At 38.1% G+C, this 17,733-nt stretch overlaps 3 protein-coding genes across 3 annotated transcripts; 1 reads left to right on the forward strand and 2 right to left on the reverse strand.

Annotated features, from left to right (window-relative positions):
• Positions 1-3,698: 3,698 nt before the first annotated feature.
• On the forward strand, positions 3,699-5,375 carry LOC131438679 (zinc finger protein 62 homolog). The gene is made up of 2 exons (XM_058608853.1): positions 3,699-3,898; positions 3,955-5,375. Exons 1-2 carry the CDS (start codon positions 3,785-3,787, stop codon positions 5,275-5,277), a joined length of 1,437 nt encoding a protein of 478 aa, XP_058464836.1. The 5' UTR covers positions 3,699-3,784; the 3' UTR covers positions 5,278-5,375.
• Positions 5,376-7,436: 2,061 nt separating this feature from the next.
• On the reverse strand, positions 7,437-9,166 carry LOC131438545 (zinc finger protein OZF-like). The gene is made up of 2 exons (XM_058608645.1): positions 8,950-9,166; positions 7,437-8,886 (listed from the first exon to the last, which is right to left on the reverse strand). Exons 1-2 carry the CDS (start codon positions 9,064-9,066, stop codon positions 7,519-7,521), a joined length of 1,485 nt encoding a protein of 494 aa, XP_058464628.1. The 5' UTR covers positions 9,067-9,166; the 3' UTR covers positions 7,437-7,518.
• A 5,254-nt stretch (positions 9,167-14,420) lies between these two features.
• LOC131437686 (zinc finger protein 714-like) lies at positions 14,421-16,920 on the reverse strand. Its single transcript, XM_058607190.1, has 2 exons — positions 16,737-16,920; positions 14,421-16,681 (listed from the first exon to the last, which is right to left on the reverse strand). The coding sequence occupies exons 1-2, from the start codon at positions 16,851-16,853 to the stop codon at positions 15,296-15,298; spliced, it is 1,503 nt and encodes a 500-aa protein (XP_058463173.1). The 5' UTR covers positions 16,854-16,920; the 3' UTR covers positions 14,421-15,295.
• Between the last annotated feature and the right edge of the window lie 813 nt (positions 16,921-17,733).

Genomic DNA, 17,733 nt, shown 5'->3' on the forward strand with positions numbered 1-17,733 from the left:
TGGGCATCGAAATAGACGTTTTTGGATGCAGGCTATTGAGAAGGAATTGCTGGCGTTAGAGAAAAATCACACCTGGGTTGTTGTGAAGCGGCCAGACTCGGCGACAACCGTTCCCTGCAAGTGGGTGTTTACGGTAAAAATGAACGCTGATGGAAAACCACTTCGATACAAAGCTCGGTTGGTGGCGAAAGGTTTCATGCAGAAGAAGCACATCGACTATGAGGAAACTTTTGCTCCTGTGGCAAAGTTGGTGACAATCCGGACAATACTGGCATTGGCAAATGTCAGGGACTATGAGATTCATCAGATGGACGTATGTACAGCTTTTCTAAATGGTGTATTGAATGAAGAAGTGTACATGGATGTCCCCGAAGGCGTTCGAGCTAAACCAAATGAAGTATGCCTCCTGAAGCGATCACTGTACGATTTGAAACAGTCTCCAAGGTGCTGGAACACTCGTTTCAATACTTTCCTGGAAAGTTGCGGTTTCATTAGATCCCGTTACGATTACTGTCTATACATCAGAGTGCAGAAGAATGAGATTGCTTACATCGTTGTTTATGTTGATGAACTTTTAATAGTTACCAAAGATCTGGGTACCATGGACACGATAAAGAAAATACTAAAGGACGAATTTGACATGGCCGACATGGGTGAATTGCACAACTTTCTGGGAATAAAAGTGGAACGCGATCGAGTGGGCGGAACACTGAAGCTTTCGCAAATCGGTCTGTTGGAAAAAATACTGGCTCGTTTTGATATGCGTTGTTGCAACCCATGCTCAACACCAGCTGAAGTGAAGTTGCAGCTTCTACCATTTACGGATGTTTGTGAGTTTCCGTATAGAGAACTAATTGGCAGCCTAATGTATCTGATGTTGGGAACAAGACCGGACCTGTGCTACATTGTTGCCTATTTAGCAAGATTCCAGGATAAGGCAGGACCGGAACACTGGAAACATGCAAAGCGAGTTTTAAGGTACATTAGAGGGACAACGAATGTGAAGCTGGTATACAAACGAGACTTGTATGCAGCTCCGGTGATGGGTTTTGTGGATGCAGACTTTGCAAATGATGAAGTAGACAGGAAATGTGTATCAGGTTTCATATTGAAGATATTTAATGCTACAGTTGCTTGGTCTTCTCGAAAGCAAGGTGTAGTAGCAATGTCATCAACCGAAGCAGAATACATTGCAATGAGTTGCTGTATAAGTGAAGCAATCTGGCTTGGAGGATTGATGCTCGATCTTAACACTGACAATGTTTTTCCAATACCAGTTCTGGAGGACATTCAAGGTGCAATATCGATGGCAAACAAAGAGGAAACGAAAAGGGCTAAACATATTGACATCAAATTTCATTTTATTCGTGACAACGTAGCCGAAGGTAAAATTGAATTGGTATACATACCGACTAAACAGCAAGAAGCGGATATGCTAACAAAGTCACTGCCTGCGCCTCAGTTCATTGAATTTCGCAAAAAACTTGGTTTGGAAGATATCAACTGAGAGGGGGTGTTGAAGATATAGATCGAAGGAGCAGTTGATTATTCATTATCATAGTTGATCATAGTGATGTAAGATTTTTTCATTCTTAATATAACCGTTCACCAGTTAACACGGTCTTTCCTTTGGCTCCCTACTCAATACATGTATATGCCTGTTGTTTTTCAATGTTTATCACATTGTTTGTATCACGATAATACTTGGTTTGTATTTCATTCAGTAGTTTGTCAATGATGAAGTTATAGTTTACCTGTTATACGATATCACACAGCCAGGCTTTATTGCTTCAGCAACATCAATGCACTGAACTCAACAGAATTGGACATTATTAGCATTATAAAGGACAGTTACTTAGAAAATAAACAATTTCTTACAATACCCATTTTACTGTATTCAACTCGTTTTTATTGCAACACAAAACGCAATGCTGCATAAATTCGCGTCATAATTTCATATGTAATTTTTGCTCACGATATAATGCCACCGTGCCCACCATGCATTTCTCACACCACCTCAATACGAAACAGCAGCGCGCAAGCAATAAAAAAAATGCGGAAAAGTGTATGTAAACTTTTTCAAATTTCGGTTGTTTTAGATAATATTTTATAATTTTGAGTTGCATTTTTAGATTCTTTGTGAAATTCTGCTACAAACACTACTTTTCAGTTCTAAAATTATCCCCGTGGAACAGAACAGTAACCGTTTATACATTTCAAAAACCAATTACGGCTCGGCAAAGCAAAATTTCAAAATTCTAAGAATACTTAGTGATGATAAATTTGATTTCGAAAACTTAAGTGTTTTTGGTTTTTCGAAAATCGGTCTAGTTTTTGAATAATTGACCAAAAACGGGATTTTCGCATTCCGCTACATTTCACCTTAAATGTTTTTGCGATACGGATAAGTTATATTATTTTATTTGCACCACCAGTAATTGTATGCACCGGAAATTTGATACCAAAGCAGTTACCAATCAACTACATCATCATCTCATACCATTAGAAAAAATCAATAATGAATTAAAACTTTTGCATAGTTTTCATAAAATCTTTAAATTATGCGACTAAGAATTTCTGCTAAGATCGTATCATCAGCATTACTATTTTTTCGCGCCATTGAGACAAACTTTTGTTTTATGACTTTTGCTAACCCTAGAATAGTTTTAGTATGACATCTGGATAATTCTTGGAAATTCTCTTGAGAAGACTTGAAACGCATCTCCAATAAAGATCTTCATGTAAAACAATCAAGCTTTCTAGCATGATTTAGCAGATAAATAACATAAATAAATGCATTTTATTGTTACTGACTCAATGTTTAAAGGATATTTGAAAATAGCTTAAATTTAATACTGGTGTTTCAAAACGACATCACAGAACGCAGCAATTTCATTATCGTTCATTTCCCATTGATTATAACTTCTGTAAGGGTTCTTCTAGTGTTACGAAATAATGTTTTGGTCTCAATTGAATGCATAATAAACGAAATAAACATCCTGCTCCACGTTTTTTTTGAGTTTTAGAAACAGTAATTTTTCTTGATTATTAGCAAATACACATTATAATAAATTCAGTTTCGTCTTGTGTCCATATTATTGCAACAGATTTGGAAATATGTGGCTGCACACAAGAGAATAGATCGCTTTATTCCGAAATTAATCCTTTTTTTCTAGCATTTTCGTGGCTACTGACAATGGAACGGGATAGTTTTCCAGTTTGTTTGTTTATTTCTATATATGCGGTTCCTTGACAAATAACGCATAGCAACCAGAACTGTGTTGCCTAAAAAGAATAATTTTATCATTATCAAGGGGCCGCTATATTTGTGGCAACTGACGGAAAATCACTCACAGACACTTTTTATTTCGATTTTTCTTCGGAGTGCCTGGTCGTGTCGTCGGTCCAACCATCTTCGAGAAAATCGAGTGCACATTTTTGTTACATACTCACAGACATTTTGCGTACTCAACGAACTGAGTCAAATGATACATAACACACTCGGCCTTCGATTCAAAAGTCGGTTTTCACAGTGATTGCATAATTTTTCTATATTAGAAATGCAAAAAGTGTCGACTTTTAGCAGTGCAGCGTTTGTGCTTAATCATTTTTCGTAGCGTAATTTGTGTATATGCTCATATACAATAAACGTGGACGGGTTTCCGAAGGGCCATATGTCAAGACACTGATCAGCTGTCTTTACCAACCAATCTCATATTTTACAACTAGATTTGTTAGATTTTCGTTATGTTCTGAATATATTGGCATCTGTTCCAGATTTTAAATGGAAAAACTGCAAAATATTTGTCGCTTGTGTCTCGATTCCAATGGATCTAGCAACATATCTGTAACTGATTCCGATCTTCAGGCAAAGATGCAGGTCATTTTCAAATTCGAAGTTTGTACCACACAATACATTTCTCGTGCAAACATTTCATAAAATTATATTTTCAGTTTATCGAAGAAGAGCGTTTTCCAAATAGAGTTTGTCTTACATGCTCGTCTAAAATCATGGACTATCACCATTTCCATGAGATGGTTTGCGCAAATCAGGCCCAGCTTCTAGCGCTCTCTAACACTGTAATGCGTACATCGTCTCCAGATGATATCAAATTAGATATTTCGTTGGACTTTGTCGAGAAATATAGTGATAAATCGTACAAATCCGACAGCCCAGCTATTGATACCGATACGACAGTTCTTCATTCCATTTCGCCGTCATTAAATCCTGGTATTCAAACAAATGATGAATTGTTAAAGGTAATGAAAAGGACAAGAAGAAAGAAAATTATTCCTTTGCAAGCACTCAACAAAATTAGTGCAGAAGAAAAAGTGAGAAGATTGAAAGAAGAAAACAGGAAAATCAAAGAATTTTTTACCCTAAACTGCGAAATTTGCACAGAATCGTTCGATTCGTTTGATAAACTTCAGAGGCATACTCGAAAAATTCATAAAACACAGGGAACTATAAAATGTTGCAACAGAATATTTTATAAAAAATGCAGGATCTTAGATCACATAAATTCCCACGTGAATCCAAATCAATATCATTGCAACATATGCAACAAAAACTACAACGATAAATACTATTTGGATTTACATCGACTACGAATGCACAATACCGGTAAAAAACCGTTCAAGTGTGACAAGTGTGCACAAACATTCCACAAGGAATATCTTCTGAAAGCGCATCTCAGTACCCATATTCAAGTGCAATGCTCAATTTGTCACAAGATCCTAGCAAGTGCTTCGACTCTTCGTACGCACATGATTCATATGCACAGTGAGGATTCCAAGCTTATATGTGACAGCTGTGGGCAAGCATTTCGTACGAAGCTGGCTATGGAGAGGCACATCAAGAGGCACCTAGGTATCAATCCCATTGAAAGAATCCAGTGTGACATATGCAGCAAATGGGTTAACGGAAGACCTAACCTAAAGGTTCACATCAAAACGGTCCATAGCGAAGAGAAACAAGAGGTCGCATGCGACCTGTGTCAGCAAATCTATCCTAACATAAGAGCACTCGGCAGCCACAAACGGCGAGTGCATGTAGAGGAACGGTTTGAGTGTGAATTTTGCGGGAAGAAATTCAAACGAAATATCTACCTAAAGGAACATCGTGCTTCACATACGGGACAAACGCTTTATTCGTGCGATGTCTGCGGAATGTGTACCAACTCGAATGCGAACCTGTACTCGCACAAGAAAAGTAAACACCCGGAAGAGTGGATGGCAGCGAAGAAGAAAGCTATTGCGGTAGCCTACGGACAGTAGATGTCATCCGACGGAGACAATCGTTCGTTTTAAAACTGGCTGGAAGTTGGTAGTTTTATCTAGCCATTTAGTTTAATCTTAGGTTTAAATATGAGCTGAGCAAATAAAAATAATATTACTCTAGTATTTATTTCGTGGTCGTTCATTAATAATCTGAACTCTACAAGAAGTACACTGAAGTTTTTTTTTCATGCGGATTTTTAAAGCTCTGCGAATTTTAGGTATCGTTTCGTTTTCGATTGGTCATTTTTCTTTATTTTATGATTCTCCGAAACGTTTTTTTTTTTTCTAATCTACCGTGGTTGTATGAAATGAGTTGGCAACTTTAAGCATACATTTTCAAGTATATTTTGCCACCCAATTTTTACCAGTTAGCGTTTACCATACCGATGACAGCTCTTTGAGAAACAATTACACTCTTGAAAAGCGCTTTTGAACGCCTGGCACTTGAAACTGAGCAAGCGAAACTTCAAATGACTAGGAACTATTATTCAACTGACGATGAATTCTGGGAGCTTCACTTGAAAATGGCAGCAAAAGTCATATGAATTTGTATCGATTGCTGACGGTCAGTGGCCATAAATTTCATTTTCATCCGATATCATTCGATTGAAAATGAATTTTTACAGCACTACTGAGCGCACAAGACTTTTGTCGTGAATACGACTTACTTTTCTATGGGGTGCCTTTTCAAAATTCACCCTCTGAGAGGGTTATAAGTTTTTGATCGTGAATATCTGATCACAATTTTATGATAAAATTTTCAGTTGTGTGACATAATCTCAAATAATTCAAAATTAAACTTTTCTGAAATGTTTGGTATAAATGAGTCTCAAAGAGGATAATTCGTAAGACGCGTTTGCCTGTCTCGTATTTTTAAAGCTCATAGCTCAGTCAACTGTGAAAGGATTTATATAATCTAACTACCAATAGAATCGAATTTTTTCAACTTAAACGCGTATAGCAAAACCATTGAAGTATTTCAATAGTACACTATTAAAAAATCTGTCTCATTTGACTCATGTCAACACCAGCCAATCAGAACGCGTTCTGAAGAAGAGAACAAAATATCTGCTGCAGTACAACAAATCGTTTGAGAAAAATGTTCCGAACAGTGTTGAATATCGCAGGGAGTTCCTCAGCCTATTGATAGTTTCTTTCAATAAATTATGCAAATCCGATATGAAATAATCGGCATTAAAATTCTGTATGCGGCTATTTTAGTCAGTTGCACAATTTGACCCTTCTGAATGCTAGAAACGAATCCATACAGCATATTGATAGTTTCTTTCAATAAATTATGCAAATCCGAAATGATATAATCGACATTAAAATTCTGTATGCGGCTATTTTTATAGCCGTTAGGACCGCCCATTAGTGAAAAGCTACAAACGAAATCACGTAAAAAGATACCTCTTAACAAAAATTGAATCAGTTTGGATTCTGTCACCACTGCGAGCAGATGTATTGTGTGTCGTTTGCGAAGCTAGTTTCGCTTCCGACAAGAGCGATTACGTCATAGCTGCCAGTCGTTTGGATCGGTGAAAAAACAACGAAAAGAGGACAACGGTGGCGAGCATCACACAAAATCAGCCGTTCTAATGCCTCTAAAAGTTTTCTAAATAACTATTAGGATTTCTTCTTCGCAAATCGAAGGTAAATATACTCAGTTTAGTGCAAATCTAGAACAGTTTGATTAGATTTGTGCACTTTTCGCTGTATGAAATTCACAGTAATCGAGATCAAGTGAAGCCTTCTTTGTTTTGACGAAAAATGTGAAAAAGGGGAATGCTTGCATAATTCATACACTTGATCAACTAATTGATATTCGGAAGTGTTAAGGAACATGTCAGTTGTTTTCGTATTCACGACATCCAGTTATGTCTCTAACATTACCCACCCGCCTTTTTTTCCTTATTTGTACGTTTCGTCTTTGACTAATAAGTGCATTAACAGTTTATGTTGAACTTCTACTGCTACCTCCCGGTTCAACCTACACACCTTGCAATACCAAAACCCCGAAATGGCTATAATCTGATGATTTACGTAGCATTAACTTTACGTCTGTTCAGTGGTTTAAGTAGAATTTAAGAGAAACGTGAATCAAAACATGTCACAGCAAGAGACAACATATTACATAAATACATTTATTTGTACGAGAAACTTCCGAACTGCTTGACTCAGAGGACTATTTGTAAATGCTTGCGAATGCCAATGAGTGTCAAATCTCGATTATGAGATTTATGGGCAGCCCTTAATCTCTTGTCCGTAGTTAGCCGCAAAAGCTTTCTTCTTTGCTTCCATCCATTCCTCTGGATGCTTGTTTTTCTTATGCGAGTACAGATTTCCGTTCGAATTAAAGGTCGCGTCACATATATTGCAAGAGTACAGCACTTCACCGGTATGCGAAGCTCGGTGCTCCTTACAGTTGATACTGCGTTTAAACCTTTTTCCACAAAATTCGCATTCGAATTTTTTCTCCACGTGAACTCGACCCTTGTGGACACTTAGCGATCGCTCATTCGGATACTTCAGGAAGCATATGTCACAATAAAACTCCCGAGTTTTGTCGCAATGAACCGTGTTCATGTGGATCTGCATAACGCGTTTCCCCAATATCCAACGACCGCAGATGTGACACTGCAGTCGGTCGTCAATACCTTTGTGACGTTTGATATGTTGCTCCAATGTTATTTTACTGCGAAATTCTTTTCCGCATGTGTCGCATACATATTTCATGGTTCCTGTATGCCTTAGCATATGCATTTTTAGGGAATTACTACCCAGCTTTTGATGACATATGGAACATATAGTTTGAGTGTGAGCTTTCAGATGCGCATTCAATAATCCCTGTTGCGGAAAACTTTTGCCACATTCGTCGCAACTAAAGGAGTTATCTCCCAATTTCCTATGCATCTTTAGATTGTGCACTGCGAGATACTCTTTACTGCGATAGGATTTTTGACAAATTTCACAGTAAAACTGATTCGGATTTTCATGGGAATTTATATGCTCAATTATTTTATACTTATCGTAGAAAATTCGACCACAGCATTTTACTCCTGCTTTTTTATCGTGAACATTTCGACAATGCGTTTGTAATCGACCAAAAGTGTTTGAAGTTTCGGGGCAGTACTCACAAGTCAGTTCGAAAAATTCTGATATTTTTTGATTTTCAACAGCGCTTCTTTTTATTCGCTCTTTTTGACTTTTTAATTCATGTTCATCGATTCGTTTTAATGTTTCAACACTGTGCCTTACTTGAGCGATGGCTTCTTGGTCGTCCGTACTGGTATCAGGTTCATTCAATTCCACTTTAAATTTAAGCACAGTCACGGAGTCATCCTGCTCAACGTCATCCGCATCATGATTTGTTTCCCGTTCCTCTAACCAAATCACATTATCAAGCTCATTTTGCTCACTGTCTGGAGTTTCCTGTTTTATAATTACATTTTCAAACGCTAAGCGCTGGTATTCTTTGCGGCTGACAGCTTCATTTCTTAACTCGATTTGATTAACTCGAACTGTTTCGTGAAAGTTGTAAAATTCGATTATTCTGCTTCGACAGCTCGAACAAACGATAGATGGTAGTAATTTATCATCAGTTATCTACAATTCATAACAGGTGTCTAGATATTGTGAATAACAATACTTCATCTAACATTTACTTACAGCAAAGTTGAATAAAACCTCAAATTTCGAACGAAATTCAGCATTGTTAATCAATATACTTTCAGTAAGTACGGTAGAGTTGAGACAAAATCGACAGATACCCATGATTTTATCCATAATTTAAAGCACCAAACTCAGTTTTATCTCCTTCGTGATGTTTGCTGCAGACCGAAGACTTTTGTAGTTGTTTCCTCACTTTTGCACAGAGTTGCCAGGTAATTTTTTTCAAAAATCTTTAGAGCAAAAAGCAGTTGGAAGTTTTATATGGGATATCTATAATGCCCCGTTTACACTTCTGCTGGCTGCCAGCATGCTGGTGTCAGTGTACTGCCCTCTGAGGAAAAAACGTTCAACTGTGGTCCAATGATCCAAAGTATTAGACCAACGAAGGACCACCGTTGAAAGTTTTTTTTCGTCAGAGGGCAGTACACTGACACCAGCACGCTGGCAGCCAGCAGAAGTGTAAACGGGGCATTAGAAAAAAAAAAAAGTTCAACGGTGGTCCTTCGTTGGTCTAATACTTTAGATCATTGGACCACAGTTGAACGTTTTTTCCTAAGAGGGCAGTATACTGACACCAGCATGCTGGCCGCCAGCACAAGTGTAAACGGGGCATAATAGAACTGAAATTGAAACAATTGTATTCGAGTGAGCCGTTTTTTTATTTACAGATTGAAATTTTAAAACTGACATAAATTATGTATCTATAGAACCCGCCGTCGGAAGCGGCGGTCCCCACACACAAACCTGTAATCCACTCGTTTGCCTGGTATATTTAAAGCTAAAAGCTATTCCTTGGCATCGCATTAGAAAACCGCAAGAAGGCGAAGCCGCTTTGAGAATTTTTTTTCTAGTTTTAGACCACGAGGACAAGGCAACCTCGGCGGCGCCAAGCATGAGAGGTAACGCAGTCCGAGTCGTCCAATCACTAAACGGAACACTAATCGGAAAACCTATAATCCAAGCACAGACTAACAGACAGGACACTCAAATTAGATTCTTAAATCATTTTAACGGTTATTTCAAATATTCCTTTAGTTGGGACAGTACTCGCTTATGGCATGATGGCGCCACGTTACCCTATCAAAAACGTGCTGTCTGTCATCTAGACTGTGTTTATTTTTTCATTTACCAACAGAGTTGCCATTCATACAGAATTACCTGTAATGTATTTATTTGTATACGTCCATGCGAATTTCATGCAGGATACCGATTTAATACATATTACCAAAACTATATACATAATTGTGCCTACTTCTCATCCCCCAACACAATACAAAATCGAACCCTTTTTGTTACAATATTTACTTGCTTCTGGTCTGCCGCCACCTAATTTTGGGTGAAAATTACAAACACAATAAAAAATAGTCTAGAACAACGTTGAGAAAAATAAATTGTTACCATCCAATGTCGCTAAAAAAAAGTTAAATATATTATCAACGTAATCCAATAATTTATTGACACTTTGTTATTTTTAACAAAACATTTCTTGAAACAAACTGATGCACCGAACAAAATCATATATCTTATTTTGTAACTTCAGGCAACAATATTTGCAACTTCAAATCAGATTTTCTTTTGACACTATTTCAACAAAATTAATCGTTACGTGAAACCAAAATTTAGTTATTTTTACAATATTTTTCTCTGCGTGTAGGAGGATATACATTATACTTGAATTCAAAGCACAACCTATTTACATTTAACCCATTTAACGCTCATTTTATTTATCTCTGTGCGCTAGAAATTAAAATTATTTGCTTTGAAGTAAATATCAAATGTATTTAAATTGAAGGGAAATGAAAATAAGCGCAGATTCAAAATAAAATATCTTTAAATTCGAAGTGTAATATAATAAAAAAATTTGAAATAATTGCTTCTGCGTGAATATTGTAGATCCAAAATTTTTTAGAATTTGCTTCAAGAACGAGATATTTTATTCAGTATCCATGAATTTGAAGCTTAGACTCAGTATATTTGATTCGGTTGAATTCAAATCAAAATTGCTTGCAAATTTGTTTGAACATAATATAAAATTAGGATCTATACCACTACATAATTTATTCAAATGCATTCAATGTATTGTAACAAGCATTCGGTCAGAATAAATTTTTGATTGGATTCAATAACAATTTTTAATTTGAATCCATATCTTAATATATTTTAATCTAATATACATTGTAGCACTGAATTTAATTCAACGAGAGTTTCATTTGATTCAAATACAGTTCTATTTGATTCAAACAAATGTTTGAAGTTGACTTAAAAACTCAATATATCAGAATCTTCTGTGTTCTGTTTCACTGCGTGCAGATTATGAGGAACTGCTAATGTCTATCCTGACGTGCCGAAAGTAAAAAAACATATTGACGGCATACTGTCCGCCAACAGATTGTAGTCATTCAGGGGTTTTGGTACCTTATCTTAACCGGTTTGTGCTAAAGCACACATGACTAATTACAATTTGTTGTTCACTTCGCAATATATTCGAAATATTGAAATAGTAACAAATAAAATCTGGCTTGATATAGCAAATATTGCTGCTTGAAACTACAAAATATGATAATTAACGTTTTCTCAGCGGATTAGTTTGTTTCAAAAAATATTTTGATTAAAAAAAAACAAATCTTTTGTTTGGGCGTTTCTGTCAATTTTTTGACAAACAATTTCTCAGTCAATTCAAATTGAAAAATTAGTTTTAAATGAACAAACTTTGGAAAGAGTTGATAATTGTAGCACTTTTTTGTTTGTTTTTAAGAATATTTAAGAATATTTTTGTTTGTTTTTTAAAATACAATAATTTCGTTCAAACCGATTCGCAAGGACTTTGATTTCTTGCAAACTTAAGATTTCTAGCTCTTTTGTTGCGAGACAATCGAATTATTCACGTACCACAATTAAGCCCTGGTATTTTAATTTTTATAATATCCAACGATTCGGATCTACCACCCCGTTTCAAAATAAGATAAAACTTATATACCTATATATTATCAGGTGTACAACTTTGCTTCCGCCGTTTTCCGATAGGTGGCTGTACCGGCTGAGGCTGGTCAAAATACATAGATGATAATGCCTTTGAAGTGAGTGTGTACAGTGCCTAACCCCGCATACGCATGGCTGCCAGACGGCTGACTAAACGCTGCCAGCTGGAAAAATATGGCTGGCAGACATTCTGGTGACCGGCTGCCTCACCGCTGCCAGGAATACAACTCAAACGATACAACCGCCCGCATATGCATGGCTGTCAGACGGCTGACTAAACGCTGCCAGCTGGTAAAATATAGCTGGCAGACATTCTGGTGACCGACTGCCTCACCGCTGGCAGTTATACAACTCAAACGATACAACCGTATCCACCAGGATTTTTCCACATTGAAATCTTTGACATTTTCAGCGAAGGTGAGAAGATGAAAACGCTCGGCTAACTTAGATACAGGCGACATTGTTTTGTCAAATAGGATTTGACAACCGTCACTGAATCAATTTTGGTAGCCGTCTGGTGGCCATGGCTGCCCAGGTAGCCAAAACGCTATGCGGGCGTATCCACCAGGATTTTTCCACATTGAAATCTTTGACATTTTCAGCGAAGGTGAGAAGATGAAAACGCTCGGCTAACTTGGATACAGGCGACTTTGTTTTGTCAAATTGGATTTGACAACCGTAACTGAATCAATTTTGGTAGCCTTCTAGTGGCCATGGCTGCCCAGGTAGCCAAAACGGTATGCGGGACGAATTGTCATCGCCGTTTCAGTGACAGTTGTTCTTGTTTTCGTATTATTCACGCTCGAAATTGTCTGTTTATGTGCCCAATTCTCGCCATTTACAAGAAGTATTACTTTTCTGTTACAATTCTAAAAAATTGCAGCTGAAGCGCATTGAATGCTGTCAGAAACTTACGGTGATGCTGCTCTGAGTAAAAGAACGTGTCGGAAGTGGTTTCAACGTTTTAAAAACAATGATTTCGATGTCGAAGACAAACATGGTGGTGAAAGAGAGAAAAACCTTCAAAGATGAACAACTAGAAGCATTCGTGCCAAACCCAAGAAGAGCTTTCCGAATCGTTGGGAGTAAGTCAGCAAGCTATTTTAAAACGTCTCAAAGCCCTTGGCATGATCCAGAAAGAAGGAAACTTGTAACGAGTACAGAATTAGAATAGATATTTTTTGTAAATAATAGTTAGTAGGTGAATGATCTTTAATAATAATGTTTATAGATCCTTGTATTAAAATTTAATATAATAAATATACGAAACGATATTAAAAGAGGTTCACAAAATCGAATCATCCCGTTATGATGAAAAAGCTCTAAGTAAGAGATTTGCCCTAAGACACAGCAGCTGATTTCCCGCCGTTCTTAGTACGCGCCAATTGCTTTCTGCTTTGCCTGGCGTCGCAGCCGATGGGGTGTTTGTTTGGGTTACCGAAAGAGGCCATCGACCTTTACAAAGTTCATGACCGCGTTAATCTTTCGGGAGAATGCTCTGTTTCGCTCTGATGACTGGTCTGGCGGTGGGTTGGTTTGATTGGGGTCGTTCGCAGAAACGAGATGCGATCATGCGACTGGGGAAGTTCGGGTTAATCAATGCGAATTCGGAACTATCGCTATTATCCACTTCGTGGAAAATGCGTCAGATCCGCTAACGAAGATGTACAAACCGCGGTTATTCTGAGGATTCTCAAAGCCCAATAAACCACTTTGAACTTATCAGTGGAAGAGGCAAGAGTGGTTCGATTTCAGTTCGCGCCGTGTTGTGTTTAGTTTGGTAAATTTAAATGTAACTTGAAATTCTTCATCAAAATGTAAATTCGTTCCTTTCTCAAACAGAATAAAAACCCAGTTAGATTCCCTATCGTTAATTTGGCGGTTCGCGTGTATGTTGAAACCAAGAAATCAAGGTAAACTCACAAATGTTGACACTACCAAGGTGCACGTGCTTATGCGTTTTCTGTGCAATGGCAATTTCTTTCACAGGTTTGTGGCTACCGTCGAAGTATCCGACACATCACACCCGTACATTAGAGACCGCTCTTGACCCCACGATCTGTCTCAAGGTTTGGTTTCGGCGATACATTGGGCCGGAAGAAGGCAGCATCCGTCAATCTTGCGCCTTGGCAGGGTTAGTAGACAACCATCATCAACGCTGTTAAGTTTTCTGGTGACGATCGGAAAACTCGACGGCAGTATCCCGTCGTCGTAAGTCCACAAATCGGCGGGGGAGACCAGCGTCGCCCGTTCAGCTCGATCGAGGGAAACGCACTCGTCGCAGCACCGCGTCGCATCGTTAGCATCATCATCGTCATCATCAGTAGCACCAGTAGGAATCGCCGTCCCCCGCCAACACGTAAATCCTAGGTCGTGAGTACAATATATATTTGTTGTGAAGTCCATGCGCATGGGGTCACTATTGACGGCCTTACCCTACCGTCTAATTTGCATATCGACATATAATAATTAAAGAAATTGCCAAGTGATTTGCACATGAGATAAGAGGCAAGTGAGGTGAACAATGAACACCGAAAGCACGCACCGCAGACAATAAAAAAATCGCCAGTTAGGATAGATGAGGGAAAGGTGAACGAATGGAAATAGCTAGCTAGCACAGAATAGAGTGAACAGAGAACATGACCGGGAAAACCGATAAAGGCCAATAAATGTTGGATTTGTGATTTTGTAAAAACCTTTTTTTTGTGATTTGATGTAGTTCTCCAATTTTCAGATTGATGAAGCTTTTCAAGTCCAGAGTTCCGTCTCGTTTGTAGTTTTTTGTTGTATTTTGTTTTTACTGGGGAGGTTGGCCCTGAAACCTACCGGAACCACTCTCAAGTTTCCTGCAGATTGGTTAATTTGGGAAGTTAGACTTTGCCCATGATGATTACGACCGTGTGAGAATATCGTTTTCGGACTGAGATCGCATTGAACATTTCGGACGTGCCGTAGTTTGTATGACACGCGCGACTCGGACGCGCTTTTGGTCGACTAGCTTGCTTCCACCCTACAAAGAGGGAAACCGGAACCTTCTCCCGAGAAGTCTCAAAAGGCCGGGCAGCCACACATCTGGCGGGTGGTCTCTCATCGAGAGTGGCGCATAAATCACCCGCTTACACCCCTCGGAAGCACGTTCAGGCGGTCCAGTTACAAACTGAGTGCCGTACAAGTTGAAACCGAGGGACATCGATTTTATTTTTACATAAAATATGGACCGCCTTTGTTTAGTCTTGTATATAAAATAAATGTATTAAGAAAAATCACATGAATATAGATTCTAGAACTGCGTAACTGAAATGACTATTTGTAAAAAAAAAAACTGCGAGCGGACTCGCAGCAGCTCGAAGTATCAAATTTCGATTTATGGATGGTCCCCAATCTTTTGCCCGTAGGTAGCCGCGAAAGCTTTCTTCTTTGCTTCCATCCATTCCTCTGGATGTTTGTTTTTCTTATGCGAATACAGATTTCCGTTCGAATTACAGGTCATGCCGCATACATTGCAAGTGTACAGCACTTCCCCGGTATGCGATGCTCGGTGCTCCTTACAGTTGATACTTCGTTTGAATTTTTTTCCACAAAATTCGCATTCGAATTTTTTCTCCACATGAACTCGACCCTTGTGGACACTTAGCGATCGCTCATTCGGATACTTCAGGAAGCATATGTTACAAGCAATTTCCTGATTTTTGTCACAATGAACCGTTTTCATGTGAACCTTTAGATAGCGTTTTCCCAATATCCAACGACTGCAGATGTGACATTGCAGTCGGTCGTCAATACCCATGTGACGTTTTATGTGCTGCTCCAATGTTATTTTGCTACGGAATTCTTTGCCGCATGTATCACAAACGTATTTCATGTTTCCTGTATGCCTTAGCATATGCATTTTCAGAGATTTACTAGCCAGCATTCGGTGACAAACAGTGCATTTAATTTGAATATGAGCTTTCATATGTGCGTTTAATAGTCCCGCTTTTGAAAAACTTTTGTCACATTTGTCACAATTGAAGGGTTTATCCTCGATTTTGCTGTGCTTCTTTAGATTGTGTAACGCGAGATACTCTTTACTGTGATAATATTTTTGACAAATTTCGCAATGAAATCGTTTCGGATTTTGATGGGAATTTATGTGTTCAATTATTCTGGATTTAACATAGAAAATTCGATCACAGCATTTTACTCCTGCTTTTTGATTGTGAACATTTCGACAATGCGTCTGTAATCGACCAAAAGTTTCTGCAATCTCCGGGCAGTACTCACAAGTCATTTTGAAAAATTCAGAAATTTTTCGATTCTCATCATCGTATCTCTTCACTCTCTCTTCTTGACTTTTCGATTTACGATTCTGTTTATGCTCATCGATTCGTTTAGATGTTTTCAGTTTAACACTGCGCCTAATTTGAGTGTCGGCTTTTTTACAACTTGTACTAGTATCTGAATCGTTCAGTTCTACTTTAAATTCAAGTACAGTCTCGGAAGATTCTTGCTTAACATCTTCGGCATCATAGTCTATTTCCCGTTCCCCTATCCAAACCACGCTATTGAGTTCATTGTTTTCGAAGTTTGGAAATTCCTGTTTTATGTTTACATCCTCAAGCCTTTCATTCTTGTCTTCCTTGTCACCGATAGTCTCACTTGTTAAATGAATTTGGTTGACCCGAACTGTTTCATGATAGTCGTAGAACTCGATTACTTTGCTTCGACAGCTCGAACATACGATAGCGGGTAATAATTCATCTTCAGTTATCTACAACTCTCACTAGTTATAGTGGATGAAAACACTTAATCGAATATTTACTTACAATAAAATGGAACACAACCATACATTTCAAACGAAAATCAGCATCGTTGACTGATGTACTGCCAGAAATTCCGGAAGATTTGAGACAAAATCGACAGATTTCTTTGGATTTATCCATAGTTTCAAGCAATTATCTGCTTATTATTCACATAGATGTAAAAATATGAAAATTCTATAGGTTTTTTTCACAAATTATTGTTTCGATTTGTCAAATGTCAGGTAGGGGCAGAGATGCCAGGTCTGCAGATTTGTCTGTAAATCTGCAGATTTGGGATATAGAGCTGCAGACATATTTTGCTGTGCAGACTTTTGCAGACTTTTGAAATTCTCGGCAGACTTTTACAGACTTTTGAAATTTTCGCAGACTTTTAAAATTTCCGCGACCATTTGTTTTGCTCGCCAAGTCAAGTTTTGCGTGTCATACTTTATTGGCATATTGTCGCAAAACTGAAATGTAGAGGCGCTGCTTATTTAGAGATGATACTTTGAGCAAGAGCTGTCAAATCGGTAGGAAAATTTCTAATTACTCCACCTTTTCAACGATTTCTTATGCAAAAGGGCGAATTCATTTGAAAAATCATAGTAGAAGTTGAAGAAAAAGTTTTTGCTCTGAGGTGGTAATGTTGATCTTAGTTCATTGTGCGAAATCTATCGTTTATTCACAATAGAGCATTAAACATGGTTTGATATCATTTTTCAAATGCCTGGAAATAACAAATAAAGTATCAAAAATAAATAGTACTCAATCGCTATACATTCTAGTACTGCAGAAACAGACCCTGTCAGCTTGGAGCGATCTCAATCTTCAGTTCAGCAACGCCATCGCACGGCATCACATTCAACATATCATGTCAATTGTATGGGTGCGCAGTGCTGCTGTTTTGGCGCGCACGAATTTGACATTTCTCTCCCCTACTTCTATGTACGAGATTCGATGCGGACTCGCCTGTGGGCACCATGCTAGCATAAAAGGATGTTGCCAATGATTTGTTCGGGAA

Source organism: Malaya genurostris, chromosome 3 (assembly GCF_030247185.1).
Source record: "Malaya genurostris strain Urasoe2022 chromosome 3, Malgen_1.1, whole genome shotgun sequence".
Lineage (NCBI taxonomy): Eukaryota > Metazoa > Arthropoda > Insecta > Diptera > Culicidae > Malaya > Malaya genurostris.

What these genes read in the sequence shown, in the direction of transcription:
- LOC131437686 (XM_058607190.1), bottom strand. Translation starts at nt 16,853, where the DNA reads ATGGATAAATCCAAAGAAATCTGTCGATTTTGTCTCAAATCTTCCGGA. An exon ending in TGGTTGTGTTCCATTTTATT is followed by an intron (nt 16,682 to 16,736) that starts GTAAGTAAATAT and finishes TGAGAGTTGTAG; the next exon opens with ATAACTGAAGATGAATTATT.
- LOC131438545 (XM_058608645.1), bottom strand. Translation starts at nt 9,066, where the DNA reads ATGGATAAAATCATGGGTATCTGTCGATTTTGTCTCAACTCTACCGTA. An exon ending in AGGTTTTATTCAACTTTGCT is followed by an intron (nt 8,887 to 8,949) that starts GTAAGTAAATGT and finishes TATGAATTGTAG; the next exon opens with ATAACTGATGATAAATTACT.
- LOC131438679 (XM_058608853.1), top strand. Translation starts at nt 3,785, where the DNA reads ATGGAAAAACTGCAAAATATTTGTCGCTTGTGTCTCGATTCCAATGGA. An exon ending in AGGTCATTTTCAAATTCGAA is followed by an intron (nt 3,899 to 3,954) that starts GTTTGTACCACA and finishes TTATATTTTCAG; the next exon opens with TTTATCGAAGAAGAGCGTTT.